The sequence below is a fragment of the Equus przewalskii genome, chromosome 24 (genome assembly GCF_037783145.1).
Source record: "Equus przewalskii isolate Varuska chromosome 24, EquPr2, whole genome shotgun sequence".
NCBI lineage: Eukaryota > Metazoa > Chordata > Mammalia > Perissodactyla > Equidae > Equus > Equus przewalskii.
This window is the reverse complement of record NC_091854.1, coordinates 20,074,863-20,101,908: the sequence shown is the minus strand read 5'-3', so window position 1 is coordinate 20,101,908 and position 27,046 is coordinate 20,074,863. Positions and strand designations below refer to the sequence as shown.

General features: G+C 37.9%; 2 protein-coding genes and 1 non-coding gene across 35 annotated transcripts in view; 1 reads left to right on the top strand and 2 right to left on the bottom strand.

Annotated features, from left to right (window-relative positions):
- FUBP1 (far upstream element binding protein 1) overlaps nt 1-7,219 on the bottom strand; it is a 34,217-nt gene extending 26,998 nt beyond the window's left edge. For all 23 annotated transcript variants that reach the window (XR_011532374.1, XR_011532378.1, XM_070591983.1 and 20 more), the window contains exons 1-2: nt 7,085-7,219; nt 218-308 (exon numbers count right to left, since the gene is read on the bottom strand). Coding sequence is in view for 21 of the 23 variants with exons in the window: in XM_070591983.1 (XP_070448084.1) it covers nt 218-308; nt 7,085-7,204 (211 nt within the window). In the remaining 2 variants the exon portion in view is untranslated. The remainder of the gene's footprint in view (nt 1-217; nt 309-7,084) is intronic.
- The window catches only part of DNAJB4 (DnaJ heat shock protein family (Hsp40) member B4), a 46,121-nt gene continuing 25,487 nt past the window's right edge, over nt 6,413-27,046 (top strand). For 2 of the 11 annotated variants that reach the window (XM_070591992.1, XM_070591986.1), the window contains exons 1-2: nt 8,036-8,173; nt 12,166-12,370. The gene's annotated coding sequence lies outside the window, so the exon portion shown is untranslated. Of the gene's footprint in view, nt 7,390-7,445; nt 7,819-7,847; nt 8,174-12,158; nt 12,371-27,046 lie in introns of those variants that run through there. The other 9 variants (XM_070591990.1, XM_070591985.1, XM_008519014.2 and 6 more) reach the window with 9 other exon arrangements.
- On the bottom strand, nt 25,109-25,215 carry LOC139079207 (U6 spliceosomal RNA). The gene has a single exon (XR_011532579.1). It is a non-coding gene; the product is annotated as a U6 spliceosomal RNA (small nuclear RNA).

The window sequence follows — 27,046 nt, the reverse complement described above, 5'->3', positions numbered from 1 at the left end:
TTTCTAATAAGACAAAACTGGTTGGTTGACTCAAATTTTACTTACCTGTCTTGGTCTCTTTTTCCCCCTTTCCTTTTGAAGCCAATATAAACCTTACAATTTTAGGAACCTTATGATAAAAGTAATGTTTCAATAAAAGAACATTTGAAAAATACTGAAAATCACGTCATCTAAACTCTACATAAAACAATTAAAATACTTATTGGCTATAACTTACCTCCATCTTCCAAAGGTCTTTTTTGTCCCCCATAACCATAGTCATTTGAATTCAGTGATGTACCAGCATCACCTCCAATTTTTGCTGCAATCTTAAAAAAAAAAAAACATATCATCATTAAGGATAGGATCATAACTACTGTATACTAGTCAGTATTAAATTTCCTCATATATTTCCTAATACGCATATATGCTAAATATCTATGACATAAGAAAATTAACTTGATACAAAGATAAATTACAATTACAGTTCAATTTATTACTACCATTAATAATTTCATAGAATTAACAAATAATCACCTGGGATTAAGCTTCTGATACATCTCTATAAGAACAAACAGGGAAGAAATCAAGTAGGAATCTTTCAGAAGACTGACTAAATATCATTGAAGAAAATTTGGATCCTAATTCTATCTTCTCCACCGCTCTCTCCCATGACTCTTCAAAAGACGTGTGGACACAGAGCATGTGAACACCTTGTGGGATGGACTCTAAGGCTGGCTGTCTAATAAGGTAGATGCTAATTACACGTGGTTACTGAGTACTTGAAATGTGGCTAGTACAAGTTCAGATTTTAAGTGTACTTTAAGTGTAAAACACACACTGCAAACGGAAAACCTGGAACAAATATAAAGAATGTAAAACATCTCAGAAAGTTTTATATTGAACATATACTGAAATGACAATAATTTGGATATGAGGGGTTAAATAAAATATGTGACTTGCATCATAGTTCTATTGGACAATCTTATTCTAAGGAAACATGGGGTGGGGGTGAAGCCTGGGAAACTGTACCTCTAAGAAAGCCTCAGCTATAGAACCAAAATCATTTCATTCTTAAAAGACTTTTAACTTTTAGAGCGGGGCACATAATTGCTTGCACTTGAGTAAACAAACATCATATAATAAATGCAGTCTCAAGTCCCAAGTAGGGCACAATCAACGGTTATTTATCTATGAAAGGGAAAATAGAGTATTACCAAGTGCCAGCTATAGGCCAAAGCCCACACTATAATAAGTGTTTTAAATTCCTTTTGTCACTGAATCATCACAACGACCCTATGAGGTAGAGAGAACTTAGTGAGATGGAGATCCATTTTACAGTCAAAAAAAATGTCAAGAGGTAACTTAACTAAGGTTATATGGTAAGTCAATGGTGGAGATGTCTCAATTTCTACACAGCTCCATGCTAATTGCCACAAGGGGTAATCACTGAAGATGGGTGATAGGGTCATTAGAGTTCATTATATTCTTCTTTCAATTTTGAGTACGTGTGAAAATTTCCATGATAAAGAATTAAAGAGAAAATCAAACTTTTGGTGACTGGAATTCCCCCAAAGAGATCCTGATAAAGAATGAAACCAACTGCTTCAAGCTTCATTATAATTAGGAAACTGGAGAGGGTAAGAGGATATTCAATGACTTGGTTCTTAAATCCACTATGTATCACCTTAGTCTAATATATATACACACCAGCTCTCATAAGGCAACTGTACCTCCAAGGCTTCTTAGATTTCCCTTTCCCCCATCTGTAAATGCAAACATCTACCACAAAGCATACCAGGATTAACTACAAAAATGCCTCATACAAAAAGGTCTAAATTTTGGGGCTGACCCGGTGGCAGAATGGTTAACATCAAGTGCTCTGCTTCAGCAGCCTGGGATTTGCGGATTTGGATCCTGGGCATGGACCTACACACCACTCATCAAGCCATGCTGTGGCAGCATCCCACATACAAAATAAAGGAAGAAAGGCACAGATGTTAGCTCAGGGCCAATCTTCCTCACCAAAAAAAAAGAGAGCTTAAATTTTATTTTCCTGACTCCCTACAGATTTGATCAATCTAACCTCCCTTAATCATCTTTCACTTTCTCAAAAGCCTGCTTCTGTCTTTGAGTATCTAATGAAAATCTTATTTCTTTTATGAAAGTTTTCCTCATCACACCTGGAAACAACTGCTTTTCCATCCTTAAGTTTTAAAGCACTTAGCATTTGAATTGTTCCTTAGAAACTTAAATACACTGCCAGGCATTGATGGGCACTGATGTTAGAAGGAAAGTATTTCAGGTCAGAGAAAATAGTACTACTAATGATAGGAAAATGGTTTAGGCTGTGAATACCTTCTGCAGTTATAAATGCTCTGAGTTTGCAGAGCAGCACTCCTTGAACTCCAAGGAACTTCTGCATAGAGAAAGGTTACTCATTTATATCCCCTTATTCATTAAATAATTCTAGTACTTGTCAAATTAAAATGAAAGTTGATACTTAGTTCACTCAAAAGAATCAGTTAACACCATCTCAAAAATTCAGAACCAACACAAAGATACTAGACAAGAGATTTAGTAAGAACACTAACACAGATTTAATCAATTCTTAAGATCAACAGAAAATATGTATTTCCTAGGTCACTACAAGAAGGATTAATTTGGGGCCGGTCCAGTGGCACAGCAGTTAAGTGTACACGCTCCACTTCGGCGGCCTGGGGTTCACCAATTCCGTTCAGATCCCGGATGTGGACATGGCACCGCTTGGCAAGCCATGCTGTGGCAGGCATCCCAGATATCAAATACAGGAAGATGGGCACGTATGTTAGCTCAGGGCCAGTCTTTCTGAGCAAAAAGAGGAGGATTGGCAGCAGATGTTATCTCAGGGACAATCTTCCCTCAAAAAAAAGAAGGATTAATTTAAGAGAAATAATAATTCATGAAATCTAAACTCCACCTATATGAAATTTTTATTAGACTAGCAGAATTTAGTGTAGGCAATTTCTTTGATTTTAACTTACAATAATAATTCAAGCTTTCCATTTGGACCTTGGTCTACTTCTCAAATGAGTATTTTTCATGCTTTCATTGTTTTAGCATTTTTCACCTTTCTTCATTGACTATTCCTCAAACCCAAGAATTTTGGAGTTGAAAGGCAATTTAAGAGATTATTTAGTCATACACCTGATTTTAGAGATTAAAAAAAGGTGGGGGAGGTGCAAAAGCTGATTCTAAGAACTACCTAAAGGCCAAAATGACTTATCTCCTAATTTTCAGTCCACTATAGGCTTCCCTAGGCTTTGGGGTCCGACTGCAATTTGCAGTAGGTTGTGATTCTGGTTCTACTGCTTTGTGTCCTTGCCAGATTTTCTTAAGCATTCTGTGCCTCATTCATTTTATCTGTACAAAGGAGATAATAGTTTCTACACTTACCTTGGAGGATGGTTATGAAACTGCAATGAACTAATACAAGATATGTTTAGCACAGAGCCTAATACGCAGTATATAAATTGCCAGTTATTATGAACAAATCAGCATAGTATAATTCAACTACAAAGCATGGTCCACAAGACTTCAAATATTTGATTTAAAAAATTTAACAGATTTTTATTTGTCCTGGCCAAAGATAAAATCACGTTCTATTTGTGAAAACTGTGCCTATGGAAGAATAAAGTATACAATCTCTCTTTGTATCCCTAAGATCTGACATAGCCATATTGTCCAGATTCAAAAGACGAATTTTGAAACAATGTAATTATTTTCAAAACAAAATTTCATTACAACTTTAATTCATTACAGATATTTGTTGATTCAATTCAATAAATACTGAGTACCTACTATGGGCAAGGTCCTGATGGATTCAGTTACCACGCACCAGAAGTGTGAAGATGCATGAAGGACACTAGAAATATTACTAGGCCATCATTTTATTAACACTGTCCCATCTCTACAACACAGGAATCTTTGCTTAATATTATAATCAAGCTTTGCTATCCTGTCACAAAATGTTAAAAAAAAACACACACTCAAATGCTAGTTTTCAATGAAAAGATTAACAGTAATTAAAAAGTCAACAATTCTATTTTATAAAATTTTCATTGCACTCAAACAACATAATGTAGCCTGAATCACTTTCTACAATTACTAAGGAAGAGATTTTAAGAATAATTGAGTAGATAAAATTACTAATAGTCATGTAGAAGGGAAGGAATGATGAGGGTTGATATTTTCTGCTTAACTTGTGATCTACCACTCTACTCATCCAGTCTAAGTCTCTGATTCACTTCTATCTTCATATAACCTTAAGGAGAACAAAAAAGTAGGTACATTTTAATCTTCCAATGTGTCAGAGAGAGAACTTGTTATTCAGTGTGATCACGAAACATCTAATCAAAGAATCCAAACTTCATCCTCTGGAGTTACAGCTTGAAATACACAAATATAAATTTCTAAGGTGTATACTCTGGCAATCCTAAACTTGAGAAGCAACCTGGTGCCCCTGTGCTGAATTTAGCTTAGAGTACTGTAAAAATCTAAAAATTTCACATTAAAAAATAAGCTATCGCGATTCTCTAGAAAAAAGATTGGGAACTTGGCCTAGGTTACCAGATGGCAACAATCAACTAGAGTAAATGCTACCAGGTAGGGACCAGGGATCCTAATCACTTGTCCTCCTTCCCTGCATAACAAAGAACTCTCCAGCTAAAAATGCCAATAGCATCCCCACTGGTACACGGCTCTTTGAGGGCAAGAAGCTGTTCTTATACCTCTTCCTTCCGAAGAACACAGCATAATATTTTAGACAAAGAAAAGAAACTTATGGTTAGATGTGGATTTGGGAAATATAATTCAGTATCCTTTTATACAGATAAGGAAAAAGTGGTTCAGATATCAACCTATCTTGTTCCTTCAGTCCAAGTACTCTTCCTTATATTCCACTTATACAAAATCAGACAAGCAGCTACACCGATAGAGACATCCTCAAATGTAATCAGAACGGGTAACTCAACTCGAAAGCCAAATTTTGGAATCTCAGATTTAAGATCAATTCTGTAAAAAAAAAACCCCAGTGAGTTATAGCAAAGACATCTGTAAAGAATCATTATCATTACAGCAAGGGCATTGGGGCAGCTGACCTACTGGCATATAAAGAGAGTGCAAGAAATTCCATAGTTTGAGGACAACTTCTATGTTCAAAAAGCAGTCTACCTTAATCAGGAGATTATAGCTTAGCCAAATAAGGAAGTCCAATTTTTAATTAAAGCATGGCAAGCCGAAGTCTTTCTGAAATGGTATCCATCTATCTTTTCTCACATCATTTTCCACCCTCCTCACCCCACTCAACACTATCCTCCAGTGACTTCACTCTTGGGTTCTTGTCATTCCCAACCCCCCCATACCTTTGCACAGGCTGCTTCTTTTCTCTCACTCATTCTTCAATGCCTTGCTTAAAATATCAGTCCTTTACTTTGGCAGTTAGGCACCCCACTCCCTGGCGTTGTGTACATTGCCTGACTTATAGTAGGAGCTCTATGTTTACAGACCAAGTGTATGAATTAACATTGTCCATATTTGGCCTACTCATCTCTGAAAACATTAATCAGATACTACTATTCATTTGCATTTGGTTCCTTGACTATATCATAGCTTTATAGAAGGCAGAAATCCAATTCAGACATTAGAAAAATCTGCAGTATCTAACTACAGGGTGGTACAAATCAATTCAATATGCTAGTTGAACAAAATTCACATGAGTCTTTCAATCTAATCTAATAAAACCCCACTAACGGAGCGCCTGTCGCTATATAAATGTTTCAGTCACTATCTAAGCATGCTCAGAAGTAATTAAAAAAACTAGATGAAAAAAATCGCAGGATTAGTATTAATGATGACTTTTTGTTGACCCCCCCCCAAATATTTTTGGTTATAAGCACGTACAGGTACATTCTTATTTATAACATGTTGCTATTACAAAAATAAGAGCGATTTGTTACATCACTACAGATTTTACAGATTTTGACTCAAATGATCCTTTCATCGAACTGGAGGATAAAACAGAAGTTAACGAAGTGAACTCCTAATGCAATCAAACATACTACCAAATTAGTTTCGGATTACCATTCGGTTAACACTGTAGACTGAAAACGTCCAGCACCTAATATGCAGAGTGTCAAAAGGAGAAAAAGATTCTTACTTTTGCTTACATATAAGTTCATACCAACATCGCACATTTTCAAGCTGCAATTATATTAAGGGATTACCTAGTAAAGGTAAAGTTCAAATTAAGAAATCATTCACTTTCCTGGAGTACACGTACTTTTTTTTTTTTTTTTTACAGCTCTCGCTGGAGAAAGAAGTGCCTTCAGGGCAAATGTACGCAGCTACGTAATACAAAGAGGTCTGGACAGTTTACGACTCTGAACAGAGAGGCAGATTCAAATTGAAACTTCGGGTATAATGGGCCCGAAGCCATTTTGAGAAATAAGGAGGAAGGACTGGTAGAACACACTGACACGTAAATCCCGCCCTGAGGAAGGATTCCAACCCGGGACACTAGTGCTCTCCGTAGTCTCTTCCTCGTGGGTGTGAAAGTGAAGGAGCCCGAAAGATTAACTGCGAGGGAGAGCTCGAACGAGCTGGAGGCTGTGAAGACTGCTTCAGTGACACATCCTTTCCCTTACTATGGCTCCTGTGGACAGCCCCTGGTCCTTTCACAAACTCATTACCAGAACCTTCCATACTATTGTGTAAAAGTACGCGCGCTTTACTCCAACGGAGAAGGACGTTCACTCCGAGGGAAAGGAAATGCTAAGCCAACTCCTTGGAGAAAGAAGCGCGAGCGCCGCAGAAGCGGGAGAAAGACTTAAAGCCAGCTATGCGTAGCACGCGCTGGGGTTTTAAGTGGCTTAGGCACCAAGAACACAAAACCGAGTTCCAGCCTCTAACCGATTTTACCAACGTTGGGAAACGCGAGTCTCGTCACATTTCAGAGCCCAGAAGGGCACTTCTTTCCTCTTCCTGACGCGCGAAGAGGTAGCGGCCTACTCAGCCAACGGCCAATTACCGTGAGCTGTCGGGATCCCGCCGCGCGGTCCAGACTTACCTGCCGGGCTCTCTGAAGCGCATCTTTGAAAGCATCGTTAACTCCTCCACCGCCGCCGCCGCCGCCTCCACCACCAGCTGAGCCAGAGGAGGGTGGAGGCACTGTTGAATAGTCTGCCATGTCTACACTACAGTGGCCGCTACCGCTTCTTCGCAGAGACCTTCCCTCAGCCAACTGCTAAGAAAGAAAGAAAATGGCGGCCGTCGAGCCAGTATCACATTCTTGTGCGACCATCGTGCCGTAAAGGGGCGGGGACTGGAAGAAGAAAATCTCGCGATGTTTTGAAGCAACGGGCTGGTGTGGAGGTGGGGCTGAAAAAGGAGAGGAAGAGAGATATCGCGAGAATTGTGTTTGCGATTTCGCGAGAATGGGGTGTATTTGGCGCCTCCTCTCCGCGCGGCCCTAAGTTGAGGCACTGTGGTTGTTCTTCTGGGGTGGTGTGTGAGACTGCCGCGGCTGCCGCAGTTGGCTCGAGTTTCTGATAGCCTGAAAAAAGGAGGAATTGTTTCTTATCGGTCGCCGCCTCAGGGAGGAAGTGAGGGTGGATTTTCTGCTGAGGGTCACGCTGTGCATCCACGGGGAAGAGGTGACGTCGGTAGACGTTACAACGACGCAACAGTGTCTCGAAAGCGCCGCAGCCGGGAGGGCGCCTGGGAGCAGCGCGCCTGGGCGCCGCGGGTGATGCTCGTGGCGACTTCCGCCAGGCCCAGCGGAAACTCGGCCTGATTTTCACGGTAGTAAAGTATCCCTGTGTTTTACGTCTAGATTGTCAGGTTGTTAGTTTTCTCTCAAGTGGGGATGAATTCAGGCTGGAGGCCTCTGAGCTCCCAAGCCGATTTGGAAGTTTTTGTGTAATGTGGATAAGGCTGTGGTAATGTGATTGCCCTTTTCTTTACCTTTCAAAACCGTGATTGTTCCTTGAATTCAGTTTTAACCAAACTTAGTAACCTAGTATTGTATGTGCCCGTATCCAGTTTTATTGAGGTCTTTATAATTTAAGAACAGCATCCATTTCTTGACCAAAATTGACTTTATGGCTTCCTAGAAATAGTGTCCTCCGGCCCCTACCTGTGAGAACTCCGATGTAAGGTAATGTTCTGAATTGTCATCCCGGGAGTAGATAAAAAAATTTTTTGTGTGTTTTATGTTGTCTTCTTCAGTTACCAAGTAATTTCAGACTTCAGACTTCCTGAGCATACCGCGGCACGTGATTTACTGCACTAGTAGTGATTTCAGACTCCTTAGGATGCTTTAGGGATTAGGAGGCGATCACAGTGATTTTTTCTAAAATTCTTTCCTTTTGCATAACAAAGAACGAGGTAGAATGAACTTTACCAACTTTGGCATTTTGTGCTTTGTGAATTAGGTCTAAAAGTGTACTTTTCCCATTGCTAGTCTTAGTGTAATTGAGGGAAATGTGTGCTGCAGTCTTCCTGATAGCTAAAACGAGTGGGCCCGCTGGCAAAAGGCCCAAAGTAGCCAGATAACTACACACTTATGAGCACATAGATACAAGTGGGCCGTCATTTTTCACTACTGAGCTTTTCCTGCCATTTTACCCGTTTATAGCTCTGATTATGTTTTTCACTGTTTATAGCCATCCCTTTAGATTATTGGGGAATTTATATTTGGAAAAGCAATGAAAATATTGAACTATAGATTTAAGCATAACTGATAAGAAAAATTGTAAAAGCAGTCTTGGGCATTATTGCTAAGTAGAATTTTTTCAGTTATATTTATTTATTTATTTTTAAAGATTTTATTTTTTCCTTTTTCTCCCCAAAGCCCCCCCGGTACATAGTTGTATATTCTTCGTTGTGGGTCCTTCTAGTTGTGGTATGTGGGACGCCGCCTCAGCGTGGTTTGTTGAGCAGTGTCATGTCCGCGCCCAGGATTCGAACCAACGAAACACTGGGCCACCTGCAGCGGAGCGCGCGAACTTAACCACTCGGCCACGGGGCCAGCCCCTTTTTCAGTTATATTTTGAGAAAGTTTGTTCAACAAATGGCATTTATTAATCAGTAATTGATTTTTTTGTATTTGATTAATTAGACTTATATACCCGTCAGTCTTTCTGCGCAGCATAGTGTTAACCACAGAGTGGTATAATTTACCTCCAAACAAATAAACTTTATTTCATGTCTAACACAATTTTAGTTGTCTCTAAATGTTGAAAATAAGTAAGGACCTTATTTTTTACCTTTTTTTGTAGATTATCCTGGAAGTGTGGGTATTCTAGAATGGGAACCAGTTGGAGTGAGTCTGTATCAGGATTTCTCAGCGTCAGCACAATTGACACTTTTTGGCCAGATAATTCTTTGTTTTGCAGCACTGCTGTGCATTGTAATATGTTTACAGCATCCTTGGCCTCTACCCATAGATGCCAGTAGCATATTGCCACCTCCCACCCCTACTACCAATTGTGACAACCAAAAATGTCTCCAGGGGCCGGCCTGGTGGCGGAGCGGTTAAGTGAGCATGTTCCCCTTCGGCGGCCCGGGGTTCGCCGGCTCGGATCCCAGGTGTGGACATGGCACCACTTGGCAAGCCATGCTGTGGCAGGCATCCCACATATAAAGCAGAGGAAGATGGGCATGGACATTAGCTCAGGGCCAGTCTTCCTCAGCAAAAAGAGGAGGATTGGCAGCAGTAGCTCAGGGCTAATCTTCCTTAAAAAAAAGAAAAAAAAATGTCTCCAGACATTGCAGATGTCCCCTGGGAGGCAAAGTCACCCCCTCATTGAGAACCACTGGTCAGCCTTGATTCCTGCCCCTGCCCCTCCATCCATGAGGAGGTCCTATTTACCGTACTTCCAAGGTATATTCCAAATTCCATTACTTTTTACCTCCACTACTCGCAAGTTACCATCACTTCAGCCCTGGACTGTTACACTAGCATTCTAGTTGGTTTTTCTGCTTGTACCCTTACTTATCTACAATTTCCTTTTCAGAATAATGAGATTTTGTGCAAGAAAGTATATAATATACATGTAAGGTGTCCAAAGTGATAAGTACCCATGTATCGACTCTCTAGGAATGATCTTCAAGGAACAGACCATTACCAGAACCTGTAAAGCTCAAGAGTGGCTACCTGATTGTATTATAATTGTTTTTCATATAATAACTTGAAGGATTTCTTTAAAGCTTAAATTCAGATCATCTCGCCTATGTCTTTTCTATTGCACTTTAAATCTTTTCTCTTTGAGTGGCCTGATGGCTCCATATTATCAGGCCACCGTCTCTAAACAGTCCTTCTCATTCTACTTCAGCCACTTTGCTGCCCATGATCTTTCTTGCCTCTGGGACTTTTTATACTTGCTTTTTCCTCTGCCTGATTCATATGCTCTTAAGACTTTTCACGTGTGTGGTTTGTCCTCATCATTCAGGCCTCAGTTCAGATGTCACCGCCTTAGACCATCTATGACCTCTGGTTGTGCCATTCTGCAGTCACTCTCTATCCCATTACCATGTTCTCTTTGTAGCATTTATCTGAGATTATCTTGTGTTCTATGTCTTTACTTGTTTATTGTCTCTTGTCTGTTAGAATGTAAACTCCTGGAGAGCAAGGACCTTGTCTGTCTCTACCATTGACCAGTCTCTAACACATAGTCTTAGCATTCTAGGTATTTGTTGAATGAATATTGAAAAATATCTGCCTCTACATTTTAGTTGGTTTTGTGACCTTGGGCAAGTGACTTAGTCTCTGTGTCAGATTTCTCATCTACATAATGATCATAACCTGCCTTGCTATCCTTGAATGAGGTATCTCTGTGAGCTCTTCAGAAAGAGGAAAGTGCTATACAAATGGAAATTGGTATTATTAAACGTCTAGTTCAGCTTCTGGTATTTCATAATCAGAAAGGGACAGTCCATGGTACTCCATTTCTGTAAATTTTTTGTATTAAACAGCTATGTTCAGATCTTAGTTTTGGTAAAACCCAGGATTCTGCAACAGCAACTGAATTGTGGGAAAACTGTAACCAGTGACTTTGGATTAGACTATATGTGGTTGATTCTGAGTGCACTCCATCTTCTCAAAGCCATTTGTACTTTGCTAGTTGCTCTAGGTGTTTTCATTATAACTGATGAAATCAGACTTTTCTTGACTGTGTTTATTCCCCTTTGCAGTATAAATCCTCTTAAAAGTGGATGTATCGTAACTAATCTAAAATCGGTTTATTGTGCTTTGAGAGATTGGTTAAATATTCAGCCGAATTATATTTTACAGTCACACTCTTATCACAGAAATTGATATCCATATTTCATCCTCAGGATGAAACAGAAGTCAGTATTTTTGAGGTTATAGAAGCCTGGCAGGGGCATTTAGATTTATCAAATAACAGAATGAAAAGATTAGTAAAGATAGTAAAAGTTGGGCTACTACATGTACTGGCATGGTTCTTCATTTTACCTTCTGCTTTTTTGGTTACCAAATGACTGAGTGAATCTTTTTTAGCGTGACTTTTCACTATTGGATTTTTTTTTAAATCTGTAAAATATTAACAGATTCTTATTTATAGCTACTGGAGAAAAATAATCCATTAGCACTCTTTGAACAGGCATTTTAAAGATTTTATTTTTCCTTTGTCTCCCCAAAGCCCCCCTGGTACATAGTTGTATATTTTTAGTTGTGGGTCCTTCTATCTGTGGCATGTGGGATGCTGCCTCAGCATGGCCTGGTGAGCGGTGCCATGTCCACGCCCAGGATCCAAACCAGTGTAACCCTGGGCCGCTGAAGCGGAGTGCGTGAACTTAACCACTTGGCCAGGGGGCCGGCCCCTGAACAGGCATTTTAGAGTGGCAAAATTGTATAGGCTTCCTGCATCACCTTTATACCCATCACCTACCTCCTAACAACTCTTAGCCAGAGGGATCTGATAACTTCATGCTGCATGCTGTGTGTCATTCAGACCAGTCCTGTATTTTCCCAGTGCACAGTCACAACAGAGTCTGGTTAGATATAAGGAGGAAAGTGGCCACTTCAAATTAAAGTAAATGGTCTATGATGTTGTTAGGGTATTTGATCATTCGGTTGGTCATTGGTCTTAATGACTTTTATATCTCTTCTGATTGAGTTTCTAGGATTCTGTTTCAGACTGGTGTGATTGGAAGCAGGAAATACTTGCATGTTAAAGGACAAAGTTGTTAACACAAATGTAACTTTGGAACATTGTGGAGAACAACAGTTTGACCAATGTCTGAAACTGAAGACAGTCCTATATAGTGAAAAGGACTCTGAACTTGGTCCCAGAGGATCTAGATTCAAGTCTGACCCATGTGCCCTTTGGTAAGTCATGCAACTTTTTCCTTTTACCAGCATACCAAAAAGAGAGAGCAGGGGCCAGCCTGGTGGCACAGTGGTTAAGTTCATGTGCTCTGCTTTGGCGGCCCGGGGTTCGCCAGTTCAAATCCTGGGCACAGACCTATGCACCACTTATCAAGCCGTGCTGTGGCTGGTGTCCCACATATAAAGTAGAAGAAGATGGGGGTAGATGTTAGCTCAAGGCCTATCTTCCTCAGCAAAAAGAGGAGGATTCGCAGTGGATGTTAGCTCAGGGCTAATCTTCCTCAAAAAAAAAAAAAAAAAAGAGCAATTTAATCTATTTCTGAAAAGTAGCGAACAATGAAGGATAATAAAAAGTCTCATGTATTTACACAGTGATTTCTGTCTGTTTTCTATCTCAGACATTACCATAGTATCATCTCACCCTCAGTTATTACACATTTCTTCTCTGATTTGGATGCTAAATTTGGTCATATATCCTGATTGAAGGGCTGTTAAAAGATTGAAGAACACTAGGATATTCCTCATGACCATCGATTTGCCCTAAATCCAGCCTTTTACCATCCTTGTCATTCCCACCTATTCATAACTGTAGAGCCCTTGGGCCATGGTGCATATCTTTCTCTTTGTCAGGAACACTTCTCACCTCTTTGATTTTACTGTTGCCCAGTGATTTCCATTTTTCCAGAAAGCCTGTCCAGAACTCTCAAATTTGGGGATTCCTATTTGTTCTCATGTACCATATCATGGTGATAATACTGTAATAGTATTTATCATGTATTTGGAATTCCTACTAGATTGTAAGGTCCATGACAGTAGGGTCTAAGTCTTTTTCTCTGTCTTTACTGCATAGCATGCTCTAAAACATAGTAATAGCTAATAATAGCTAGTGGTATATACTGGGCGCTGTTCTAAGTGCTTTACATATATTAAATTCATTTATTCTCACAATGGCTGTAGGAGATAGGTGCTATTAAAATCTTCATTTTGCTGGAGTACAGATAAGTTAACTAAGTTGCCCAGGGTCACATGTTAGTAAGTGTTAGAGCTATGATTTGAACTCAGGCAGCCTGACGTGAAAGAATGGGAAGAATCTATAAAAAGTCAAGCAATGAAATGTATCTCTTTGTAATTTCTAAAGTGGGATTCACAACTTAGTATTTCTTCCCTGGATTTTAAAAATATTTGCATTAGTTTTTATCAAGACTTGGGCCAAAATTCGCCATGGGAAGGAAGCTCTTAATGTAAGGTAGTAAAAATAAACTACTTACAAAATTTGAAGAACCCATGTGTTGTATTACATGATAAAATTTTGTTTTTCTTTATTGTTAATTGCATTGGATGGATTAGTAATGTGCCTTACTGAAGTATATAGTGCTTTATGGTGTGTGTGTACATATATATACACACACATGTATACATATCTCTCTGAAGATGACTAGTGTTATTTTTCAAATACATTGTTCAGGGGATTTATGTCTTTGTAGTCCACATCACTAACTAGATTGTAAGCCTCTTCAAGACAAAGATAGAGTTGATTAATTTTAATTTCTCCCCCGTGTTACACACAGCACCTATGATAGTGTTTGTACTGTCTACATATTTGATTCCTCCACAAAATAGCCAATCTGCCAAAAGAAGCTTATCAAGAGTTTTTAGATTAGACTCTTCTGAGAATTCTGAATAAAATTCTTCACAGTTTAATGTTTTAGAATAATTAATACTTGAGGCAAATTTCTTTGTGAAGGTAAAATAAATTTTATCTGCCTTTTAGGAACTCTTCAGTGAAGGTGGAAGGTTTATGGGAGAAGTGGCGGGGTTTGCTAAAGTGTCATTCTCTACTTTAGAGGGTGCTTCAAATATAGTGAGAGAAGGAACATCCTTAGTATATCATACAAAGAGCCTCTTTGAATATATACAGAGTGTTTGGCTAGTTGCACACATCTGTTGGCGTCCTGTCTGTAAGCAGGATCTGTCCTTTGACCAGGATCATAGGAGATAAAATGCAGTGCCATAGAATGTATAGGGAATTGCATATCAGTTTAGTGAGAAAAGTTTAGAGCTGCCTGCCCTTGCTAGTAAGCCATGACGCTCCCAGCTTCCCATTACTTTAGGGATAATGCTGGGTTGAAATTTTGGGACTCCTGAAAGCATCCGTCTCAAAAAATTGGTCTTTACCACCCAGTTCTTTTTTTTTTTTTAATTTATTTTTCATTTTTCCTTCTTATCCCCAAAGACCTCCAGTACACAGTTGTATATTTTAGTTGTCGGTCCTTCTAGTTGTGGCATGTGGGATGCCACCTCAGCATGGCCTGACCAGTGGCACTAGGTCTGCGCCCAGGATCCAAACCGGTGAAACCCTGGGCCGCCAAAGTAGAGCGTGGAAACTTAACCACTCGGCTACGGGGCCGGCCCCTGCTACCCAGTTCTTGAGTGGTTTTAGCTAATTCTATAGCATGCATTTCAATAACTTATAATAAAGCTGATATATAATGCTGCAGAATATAATATATAATGAAACTGCAGAATAGATATATATGGTTTCATAATTTACTTTAAATTGATCCTATACTTATTCCCCAAATGTGTTTCCAAACCTGTGTCTGCAGCTACCTCGAAGACTCATTTTGCATGTTGCGTCTAAACCAAAATGTCGGGCCGGCCCTGAGGCTGAGCGGTTAAGTTCACGTGCTCTCCTTTGGTGGCCCAGGGTTTCGCTGGTTTGGATCCTGGGCATGGACATGACACGGCTCGTCAAGCCATGCTCAGGCAGCATCCCACATGCCACAACTAGAAGGACCCACAACTAAAAATATACAACTATGTGCTGGGGGCCTTTGGGGAGAAAGAGGAAAAATAAAATCTTTTAAAAAAAACACAAAAAACCAAAATGTCTAAAATAAATTTACTGTTCCATTCTCTTTATTTTATGGTCAAAAACATGGTTTTTTTTTTTCCCCCTTCCCTACTTGGATCGTATGTTTATGCATCATTGGCTTTCACTTCTGTTACATTTGCCTTTTGCACTAAATTTTTAGCCCAAAAAGAGTCCGATAAAAAATTTTCTTTTTTCATGAAACTTAACCTGACTAACCAATTCCAGTGATCCCCAACCTCCACTCCCAGAGACTCTGATTTAATTGACCTATCTGTATATGTAAAAACTTCCTAGATTGATCCTTAAAGTGCAACCTACACTTGAGAACCACTGAAATATAGCAAATCTCTGTGCTCTGTCAGACTTTTGCTTATTTTTAATGCCTTGCAGTTTGTTCTCTAGTTTTTATGGTCATATAGTCTTTAGAACTCAAGGTCTAGAAACATTTTCTGTTTTTGAACCCTGTCACCTTTTTGTTGATCTAGGCTAGGGCAATGTTTCTTAAGAGTCACCAGCGTCATCTGGAGTGCTTTGTAAAAATGTGGATACCAGGGCCCCACCTGAACCTAGTGAATCATGTTTTGGGAAGTCTACATTAAAAAAAAAAGCATCATAGTTGATTCTTAGGCTCATCAAAGTTTGAAAACTGCCCTTTTATGCAAAAAGAATATTTAATAAGTACAGAATTAAGCTGAATTAAATTTTGTTTCCCCAGCTAGACTGTAGTAAATGTTCTAAATACAGAGATCTTGTCCTCTCTCCTTTTTCCTCTGTATAGGAAAGAGGGCTAGTGAGGAACTGGATCTTACTTTTTGCTTTCCCCAGTAGAGCTTAGTGCTTTTATGTTGGTAAATCTTAATAAATATCAAGTTGAATTCTGTATTATTATACTTACCATTTTCCTGCAAAGCTAGAGCTCAACAAATTATTGAATATGTGGTTATGACTGTTGAGGGCCTTTGAGGCTAGATTGCACTGAAGAGTAGCTTCACTCAAGCTTTCCTTAGAATATCAGACTCGGAAAGACCTTAAAGATCATCTAGTCTGTTTCTTTCATTTTATGGTGGAGACACTTGTGACCCAGATTGCTTGAGTGCCGTGTCCAAAGTGACAAGGTTAATTGCAGAGCCAAGACCAGATTCCTAATGTTGTCCTGTTTATTTCATGAAATAAATTCTATATGAAGCAGTGAGTAGGTTAAAGTTTCAGATGGAAGTTTTCTGCTTCTTAGGTACCAAGGGAAGAAGAATCTGTGCAGAACCGAAAACATCTTGATTTTTGTAATCAGACATCTACTTTTACTCATAAGATTTACTTTTTGAAATATTACTGGAAGATGGAGGATCTTTGCCAATGGAATACTTAACTGAAGAGGGATGGGTATGAGATATAAAACTCACTTGGCATATAGTTTTGTTGTTGTTTTTTTAGTGGGACTTTGCTTCTCTCTTCTGACATTTTCATGTCTCTATTTATAGCAGTGATCTCTCTGGAATTTGCCTTCTGATTCTGTTTCTTCTTTTATGTTGCTTCATATTAACTGATATTCTCACTTCCTTTTTTACAAAGTGTATTTGAAAGGACTTGAAAGGAAAAGAATTAAAATTTTTAGAAAGAGTAATCTGAAATTACTATTTCCCTATGACTTATCATAATCATTGTTTATAACAGGTCATCTAATTGTAGTACCTAATGATACAAATAGTAATTTTTCAGCATAGAATGGTATTTTATTTTTTGAATTTAAAAGCATATGAAGCCTACAATAAATTCCTTTTATTCAGGGGAGAGATTACTTTTAGATTCTTAGCAACCTTGCTCCTTAACTATGTGCTTTGATACAAGTGAAGATGAAGAGATTTTAGTTAGACCCTTTAAATGGTAAGCTCCTTAGGGGCCAGAGCTGTCTTGTTTATCTTTGCGATTAACATAATACCTGGCATCCAGTAGGTCCTTATTAATCTTTTCATTTATTCAGTTCAGTAAAAATCCTGGGCATTGTTCTAGAGATAGAATAGTGAACAAAATATACAACTCTCATCCTCATGGGGCTTATTCTACTTAGTGGATGTTGAATGAAACCATGAATCATTTTGCAAAGACTCCATATTTGTTTTCAGATAGTCATTTGCTTAAGTCTAAAAAAGAGTAGTCTGTAGTTTATTAAGCAGTGAGTTGAAGAGTTGGAATGGGAAAACTTAATGATCATTCATTAAACATTTATTTCCTAGTTTGAGTATGTAAAATTATTTGAAATAATCACATAATTGCTAGTCATTGTCATCCTGATTGTCATCGAATTCATGTTCTTTTTGTAACCCTGAGTAAAGGCCTCAGTTGCTAGCCAGACCACATCCAGGGAACTTCATCTCAAATCAGATACCACTGAGTGCCTCTGACTGTGTTGGCCCAAAACTCCGTTCACACCAAAGTTCTAGTTGCTTACTTGTTTATTGTCTCTTCTTTACAGCAGAGTGAGAGTGCCACAGGGCATCTTGTCTGTTTTAGTCACCACTGTATTCAAGTGCATAAAATAGGGTGCCACATAGTAGATGTTAATAAATATTAACTAAATCAATCCTTGACCACTCAAAATGCAGTTCCCTCCCTACTCATGGCTACAGCCTGCATCTAGTTTTCATCCAGATTACTCAAACAATAAAAATCTTCGACTCCAATATTCTTCTCTCAAGAAGAGTTCTCCTTACTTTAGCTTGTTTACTAATGTACTACATCTGTTCTTCTAGTCTTTTGACACTGCCCCTTTCTTTCAGTCTCTTACTTCCTAGCCTCACTTTAAAAGTTGTCAACTTCCATCCCTTTGTCTTTTGGTTGTGTCCACTCTTTAAATCCACAACTTTTAATCACTTAAAATAGATTTTTGCATTTAGATGAGCTTCAATTCACCATATGCTATGTAAGTGCCAAGTTATTGAGCCTTGCAAGTTTAACCTTTTTAGGATCTCAGTTTGTTCTTTGGTACCCTAAGCATTGTTATGAAAATTAAATGAGATTATCATAATCAGGTACTATTGCCCATAAGTTATGAAAACTCTTATTGAATAATAACCAAAAAATCCAGGTGCAGAGTGGCTCTACAGCTAGTTGATTTAGCAGCTCAACAATATATGGGGTATCCCATGTTTTTTTCATCTTTACCCCCTGCCATCCTCTGCATGTGGCTTAATGCTCCTAATGATTGCATAATGGTTGCCACAGTTCCTGGTGTTAATGCAGTCATGATTGTAAAGTAGAAGAAAGCTTCTTCTCTTTAAAAAGCAAGAAAACCTTTCTACTACCCCCTTCCCCTGGATACAAATTGGACTAGCCTTGTGCTGAGCAGAACTGAGTCACAGACTTACTCTAACAGGTATCATACTTGGTTTTGAATAATTAAGATTCATCTCCTGGGGCTAAGGAAGAGGCCTCACCTTCCTAGTAGTAGTTATTATTACTACTACATTTGTGAATCTTAGGACTTTGTCCTTGGACCTTTTTTATTTCCTATCTACATTCACTCTAGTATAATCTTTAGTCTCCTGGTTTTGAAGATCACTTCTATTCACAATTTTTTATCTTCCCTCTTGACTGCTTCTATGAATACCGGATTTATATGTTCAACTGCCTGTTAGAGATTATCATATGTAAGCTTAATAGGCATCTTAAACTTAATATGTTTCATATTGAACTCCCTAATTTCCCCCTCCGGCTCTTCTGTCTTCCTATGTTAGTAAATAGCAGTTCTTTTCTTTCAGTTTACTGAAGCTGAAAAACCTTGGAGTCATTATTGGTTTCTCTCAAATCCCACATCTAATTCATCAGGAAATCCTATCGACTCTACCTTTAAAATAAATAAAATAGTGCCTCCACTGCTACATCGTGGTCCAAACCACCTGAACTATTGCAGTTCATTCTTATTGATCTTCTCTTTTTTTCTTAAAGGTATGCCTTTTTGTTGTGTTTTTAATTTGGTGAGGAAGATTGGCCCTGGGCTAACATCTGTTTCCAATCTTCCTCTTTTTTTCCCCTTCTCCAAAGCCCCAGTATATCCTAGTTGTAGGTTCTTCTAGTTCTTCTATGTGGGATGCCGCCTCAGCATGGCTTGATGAGTGGTGTATAGGTTCATACCCAGGATACAAACTAGCAAACCCCAGGCTGCCTAAGTGGAGCGTATGAACTCAACCACTAGGCCCCCAGGCTGGCCCCCTTATTGATCTTCTGTCCTTGCCCACCATCATTCCCCAGTCTTTCTTAACATAGAAGCCAAAATGATCCCCTCATTCTTATGCATAAAACTCTCCAGTGGCTTCTCATCTTCCCTCAATCCAAGTCAAAGTCTTAGTGTTCTAGAAGACTCTACACTGTCTAGCCACCTATTATTCCTCTGATCATCTCCCAACACCTTTACCACCCCACATCATCATTCTGACTTGGCTGCGCCTCACAGATGCCTGGCGTTCCCTCACCTCCAGGCTTTTGTACTGGATATTTTCCTCTACCTGGTATGTTATACCCCCACATATATACGTGTGGCTTTCCCCCTTTCCTCTTTGGGGTCATAGTACAAATGTCATTGTCTCTGTGAAGGCATTTCCGGCCACCCCATCTAAAATTTTAATTCTCTTATTTCCCTTTCCTACTTTATTTTCCTTAGTTCCTACCACCATCTAACATCTCATATAGTATTTTTTTAAATGTTTTTAATCATTAAAATATTTTAAAATTATATCTCTCCCATTGGAATGTGAAGTATATGAGGTAGGGATTTTTGTTCATACTGTATCCCCAGTACCTGGAAGGGTGCTGTGGCATGTGGAAGGTCCTTAATAAAATGTTCATGAATGACGTGAGTGTCCATTTGTCATGGTTTCTGGTTTTGCCTAGGTCCTCAGGAAGATTTAGTAATCCTTTACTTGTTCTGATCAGTTTCCTTCCTGTTTCCTATAATTGCTGTACCAAACCATCGCCATTCTTATCAAATGCCCTACTTGTATACTCAGCTCTTTAGTAGTGGCTCTCCTTTTTAACAAAATTTTTAAGAGCATTGATAGCATCTATGAACTTTTTGGCTTTCCTAGTCCTCTTGCCTTCAAATTTATAAATTTGTCCTTATTTATTTTATTTTAATCTAGAGCCCACTTCTAATTTTGTTCAAATTTCGTCGGTACCCTTGCTACCAAGCCCTCCTATCTTCTCTGTGACCCTACTTAAGCAATCGTTTCTTTTGTTATGTATTTTATTTATTTTTATATGTCTCATTTTCCGCTATATTGTTTTCTTCCTTTCTTGACCGTCTTAAAACTTCCTTTATCCGTCCCTTATTACAATTCTCTCTCCTTTCCTTCAGATGACTTTCTTGATATGTCTAAATTTACTATTCCATTTTCATATCCCTCTTATTATTCAATTTACTAGATTCTGGCTTTTGCCCACAATTCCATCTACCTCATAGGATTGTTGTGAGAGACTAAATAAGGTTATATGTATTAAGTTTTTAGAGTAATGCTTGCACATAGTTAATGTTTTCTTTAGTGCTTACCATGATTAGCTGTAACTGCTGCATCCAAAATCATTCTCACTCTTGTGGGTACATTCTTGACTTTCCTATATCGTTCATGAAACACTATCCTCCTTTTGCTTTTGGGACACCAGTGGTATCAGGATGCTTTCAACTCCAAGTAACAGAATCTCTTTAACAATAAGTTCAATGATAGGTGGTTCCAAGATTGATTCAGAGATGCAACAACACTAGCAAGGACCCAGGCTCTTGTTCCCTTTGTACTCTACCATTCTCACTGTGTCACAGATGTGTACTCTCAGGGTTGTAAGAAAGCAAGCATCATATTTTCATCATCCAAAAGCAGAGGCAGTGCTGGGGTTTCTCCTGGGTAGGTTTCTCTTTATAGGGAGGACAGTCCCCCAAGTTCCCAGAGCATTTCCCTTACATCTCATTGGCCACCCCTACACCAGTCACTGGCAAAAGGAAAAGTGATTACTGTGATTGACTTATACTAACCATGGGACTGGGAGAAGCTCCGTCTTTCCTTGAGTTATTACTCTATTCTGGAAGAAGTTAGCTATCCGTTAGCCAGAAAGAAGATAGGAATGGCTGTTTGGTTTGTAATCAGTAGTGTTTGCCATACCTCTCACCTGGCTGATCTCTGATTGTTTCTTCTCGGTGTTTTTCATTTGTCTCCTCTTGATTGATGCGCCCCTTAAAGGCTGGTCATCCCAGAGTTTTGTCTTTGATTCTTTCAAAAATTATTCCTCTTTTACACTTTAAAATACCACCTGTGTTTTGATCTATTCTAAATCTTTATTTCCAGCTAAGGCTTCTTTCCTAAGCCCCAGTTCAGAATATCCAACTCTCTCCTGGATGTCTTCATTCACATTCAGTGCAATTGAATATTGTACTAGGTTTTCAGGAGTCACAAAGTAAATAAACCTTGCCCTGTATGATCTTACATTATAGTTGGGAAGTTGACCAGAGAAACAAGTTACTACAACACGGGTAATAATTAGGAATACAGTCTTATCAAGCAATAAAGTTTACCAAGCATAGAAATAGCATAGGTGAAGGGATGATTAATAGGGTTATAGGCTTGTTCTTAACAGAATTCATCTTTCCCTTCAAATGTACTCTTCCTGTATTCTGTTCTTTTGTTAGTAGCCCAGCTGTGCACACCTTCGTTCAATCGAGAAACCAGGGCAATCTAAAATCCTTGCAAATTGCCACATATAGTTGGTTGGCAAATTGTACATATTCTACCTATTTATTACTTAAATTTACCCATTTGTCTTTTTATATGATAGTCATTATACTTTAGGTCCTTGTAATTTCTCATTTCATTGAATTATTCACTCAGTACAAGTTAACTGAACTGCAATGTGTTATAAGTAAGGCCTTCTACTAGACAAAAAGTTCTGGGGGAAAAAAACCCAGGATCGTTCAGGGAGGTTACAATCCAGTGGATAAGTCATAAGCAAACAAATGGTTATATAGTTGTGATAAGTGATAGAGTAGAGATACTGGGAAAAATGTGGCAACTTAAGGTCAGGGGAACCTAACCCAAGCTGGGGCTCAGACTTGCCCAACTAGAGGCTGAGTCTCAAAGCAGCAGTATGCTGTGTGGAATGAGGAAGAGGGGAATACCCACACATCACTCGTTTTATAGATACTAAGGAAATGTGGCTCCGAAGACGTTACTTTGGATGACTGTGTACTTATTAATGTTGCTCTTGCTCAAAAATAATTTTTAACTCATAATTTAGAGATGATCAGTAGTAATGCATCATTGTACATTGATCCTTCGTTATTCACCAATTCTGTGCTTCAAGTTTGCCCATTTAGTGAAATTTATTTATAATTCCGAAATCAGTACTCAGGGTGCTTTCCCAGTCATTTGCAGACATGTGCTTGGGGAGAGCAGCAAAAAATTTGCTATGTTCCCAGCTGAGATCCAACAAGGGAGTGTTTAGCTTTCTTGTTTCAACTCTTATAAACAAGTCTTTGTCGTCTATCTAGTGCATTTTTGTAATTTTTGCATTTTTGTTGGTGATTTCACTGTTTAAAGAAATGTTTCAGTGAAGTGCTGAAATGCTGCCTGGTGTTCCTAAGCTCAAGAAGGCCATGATGTGTCTTATGGAGAAAATACGTGTGTTAGATAAGCTTCTTTCAGGCATGAGTTATAGTGCTATTGGCCATGAGTTCAATGTTATATTAAATAAGGTGTCTTTAAGCGGAAACACATAAAACAAGATTATATATTGATGAGTTGACTTAACCTTCTGTTTCCCTAAGGGACAATGATTCAGCATTCACGACTCTAGCATCCCTGGCAACTTTATAGAACATAAGTGTGGCAAATAATGAGAATTTTCTACTTTCAGGGTAAATTTGATTTTGAGAAGTAGCCAAAGTCATTTACGGCCAGGAGTGATGAGTTAGATGAGGATGGTCAAGCTGGACAACATGGAAATATGATTATTAAAGTCTTTGTCAACCTTTTAAAATACATGAGCCCATTTTGATAAACATCTTAACTCACCACCATAAATATTCTAATATATTTCTCTTAGCAGACATGCCTAGGTGAGAATTAGTGTACAAGTTTTATTTTACCATCAGCCAGACTGATGTTTTATAGTGAAAGCTGAGTGTTTATAGTGAAGACTATAGTTTTTTAAAAGTTTGCTAGATATAGTAAAATTTTATGGTGTTTAGTGGTTTTTTTACACTGTCCTCTCCCTTCAGTCAAGAATAATTTGTATAGAGTAGTGGTTGACAAACATTTTCTGTTAAGGGCCAGACAGTAAATTTTTAGGCTTTGTGGGTCATACAGTCTCTGCTGCAGTACTCAGCTCTGCCACTGGATGGCGAAAGCAGCAATAGACCATAGGTATTATTTTATATCTTGTAAACTCCTGGGGGCAGGGATGTCTTAATACCGTTTTATCCTTCATGATGCACATAACACAAGAAGGTCTCAATAACTTTTCCTTGACATACTGATTTAGCCTAGATAATTAAAAGGCTATATATATATATATGTTTTTATACATATATTTTTATATATATTTTTTATACATATATTTACATATATACATATTTTTTTTTTTTTTTTTTGGGTGAGGAAGATTGGCCCTGGGCTAACATGGGTTGCTAGTCTTCCTCTTTTTGCTTGAGGAAGATTGTCACTGAGCTAACATCTGTACCAGTCTTCCTCTATTTTGTATGTGAGATGCTGCCACACCATGGCTTGATGAGTGGTGTGTAGGTTTGTGCCCAGGATTTGAAATGGCAAACTCCGGGCTGCCAAAGCAGAGCACATGAACTTAACCACTGTGCCACCAGGTGCCCCCTCTCCCCCAAAAGGCTATATTTCAAAACATTAAAAACTCAAACATTATAACCCATCCATTTAAAGTCAAATTATTCTTGAAATCTTATTTTTTCTCCTATGTATAAATGTTCTTCTTTAAGCAATTATAGCTCAATGTATTTGAAATTAGGCAGTCAATGGCCTAATTTTATAGTGATTAGTGAATACTTTAGAACATGTTGGCTTATTTTTATACCTGTCCTAATACTTGATATTTGGAAGGTTGCAATAAAGTCTTGAATCATAGTTAAGTCTCCACAGTAGCAGTAGTTTAATTTATTATGCATTCATGGATGCAATGTATTATAAAGATATTTCATAGTTAAGATTAGGTACTGATTTAAATTAAATCATTTTAGAGTTGTAAACAGTTGGAGAGCTAAATAGACTTGCTAGATAATTAGTTTATTGCAGTGTTGACCAAAAGCCTAAGAGTTTGGAGAAAGAGCAGCCTTTCCTATCCTTTCCTGCCTTATCTCTGTGCTACAGATGTTTTTGCTGTACTACTTGTCTTACTCTGAGGAGCTGTTTGTTTCACATTGGCCACAAACCACTCCCCTCTCTCTGGCCAACCGGTTAAGTTTTCCAAGTGGTTCTGATGCCTTATGGCTGCTTGTGAGAGGAGAAATTTAAGAAAAGAATAAAGTGAAAAATCACATAAATTCCTCATTTCCTAGTGTTGCTTTTACTTTCAACATTGTGAAATTGTATACTGAGTGAGCATATGTAAATAGAGACAGTCCCAATACTCTACTCTGAATGTAAAGTATTATTTTGAAAAGATCCTCACAGGTATCTTTTGTTGTAGATGAAAAATTGAATACCATTTTATTTTTAAATTTTAATGAAGTATAATTGACAAATAAAATTGTAAGATATTTGAAATATATGTTGTGAGAATTTGATAGATGTATACATTGTGAAAGGATCCATCCCTTCTAGTTAATGAACATATCCATTACCTCACTTATTTATCTTTTTAGAAATATGGAATGCTTTGCACATTTTCATGTCCTTCTTGCACAGGGGCCGTGCTAATCTTCTCTGTATTATTCCAGGTATAGTATATGTGCTGCTAAAACAACCACTGGAGTACTACTTTAAAGTGAAAATGAACTTTTCTTTAGAGTTCATCTCTGAAGATTTTGTTTCCCCTAAATGTGCTTCTGAGAGATGTGTGTGTGTGGCAGACTTAAGTTCATAGGTTGAGGTTTCTTAAAAATTGGGTTGTAGCACTGGTGATTAGGAGAAACCTCCACATCTACACTGCCTGATACAGTAGCCGCTAAGCCACATGAAGCTAAGGACCTGAAATGTGGCTGTCTGACTGGGATGCTGTGTAAGTGTAAAATTCACACTGGATTCTGAATACTTACTACAAAAAAATGTAAAATATCTTATTGATAATTTTTATATTGATTACATGTGCAGTGATAAGATCTTGGATTTATTGGGTTAAATAAAATACATTATTAAAACTAATTTCACGTTTCTTTTTACTTTTATTAAAATATGGATTCTAGAAATGTTTAAATTGCATATGTGGCTTGCATTTGTAGCTCGCTTTATATTTCTGTTGGATAGCACTGCTCTAGATTATGTGATCTTTCGACATAATATGTTATAATCAAATGTGAATTTACAAGATCTTTAAGATGACGTAGGAATTCTGTTGTTTCTTTTGGCTCTCTGATCAGTATTGAAAAGTACTGTAGAGAACACTTTAAGTGATCCCAAAATGCTACGAAAGGATGAGATTAACTCACTGTAAGTTCACTAATCCTCTAGTAAGCTTTTCAATGACTTGTAAAAGAGGGTAAGAAAGAAAGACTGTTTTATTAGGGATACATTTTAATATCAGAATAAAATTAGTTCTACACTGTGGGGGAAAAAGGAAATAATTTTTTAAAAAGCGTAAAATATTTCTGATCCCTGTGTGTCTCCAGATGACTCTAGTAATTTCTATAAACTTCTTAAAGCAGTTTTACTTATCTTATTTTTTTAGAGGCATGTACTTTAAAATTTTTTTGAATTTTATTTTAAAATTTTTTTTGGTAAAAACCATTAAATCAATAAAATTGTGTATGTCATACTATACTGCTTTGTGAAGGATAAGTATTATAAAATCAAGCAATGACACAGTGTCACGCTTGAAGACTTTGGGAATTACTCATATAACTATAAATGATAAAGTACTGTGACATTTGGGTGGTATAGACAATAGTCCAAGGAGAATTATGATTGATAAAGCTCTTCTTACCATCTTTTTAGGTTAGTTTTTTACTAGTGCCCTTGGAAACCTAGAAATATTAATGAAACTTTGTTCAGAACACTTCACCTTACTATGAGAACCAAAAAAGTAATTTTACCAGCTTCAAAGTAAATTGACACTCAACAAAATGAAGCAACTTTTAAAATAAAGTTTGTTTCAAAGTCTTAACAAAAGCACTTTTTGAAAAACATGAAAGAGCAGTGATTAAGTAAAAAACGACATTCAAAACTTTCAACAATCTGACCATAACTTTTTTCTCTCTGCTTCCTAAAACGAGCCTTCCTAAGTCCTCTGCTTTAATATGACTAGTCTTTTTGCTGTATCAAATTCATTTTATGCTCGTTTGCCTCTGGGTTTTGTGTTCTTGGTTCAAAACACAAACCCTCCTCCTTCTTTCCTTTCTTTCTAAATTCTATTAACCTTTCAAGACCCTGCTCACATTTTTCTTTTCTGAAACCTTTCCCATCCCCACCACTCCAGCCCAAGATGAGTATATAATTAACATTTGGCAGTACTTTATTTTTTGTAAACCCCTTTCACATATTTTCTCATTCTTTATGTCAATTTAATGAAACAGATGGTGTTATCTGTTTTATAGAATAAAAGAATTGAGGCTCAGAGAAATACATGATTTTTCCAGAACTCTA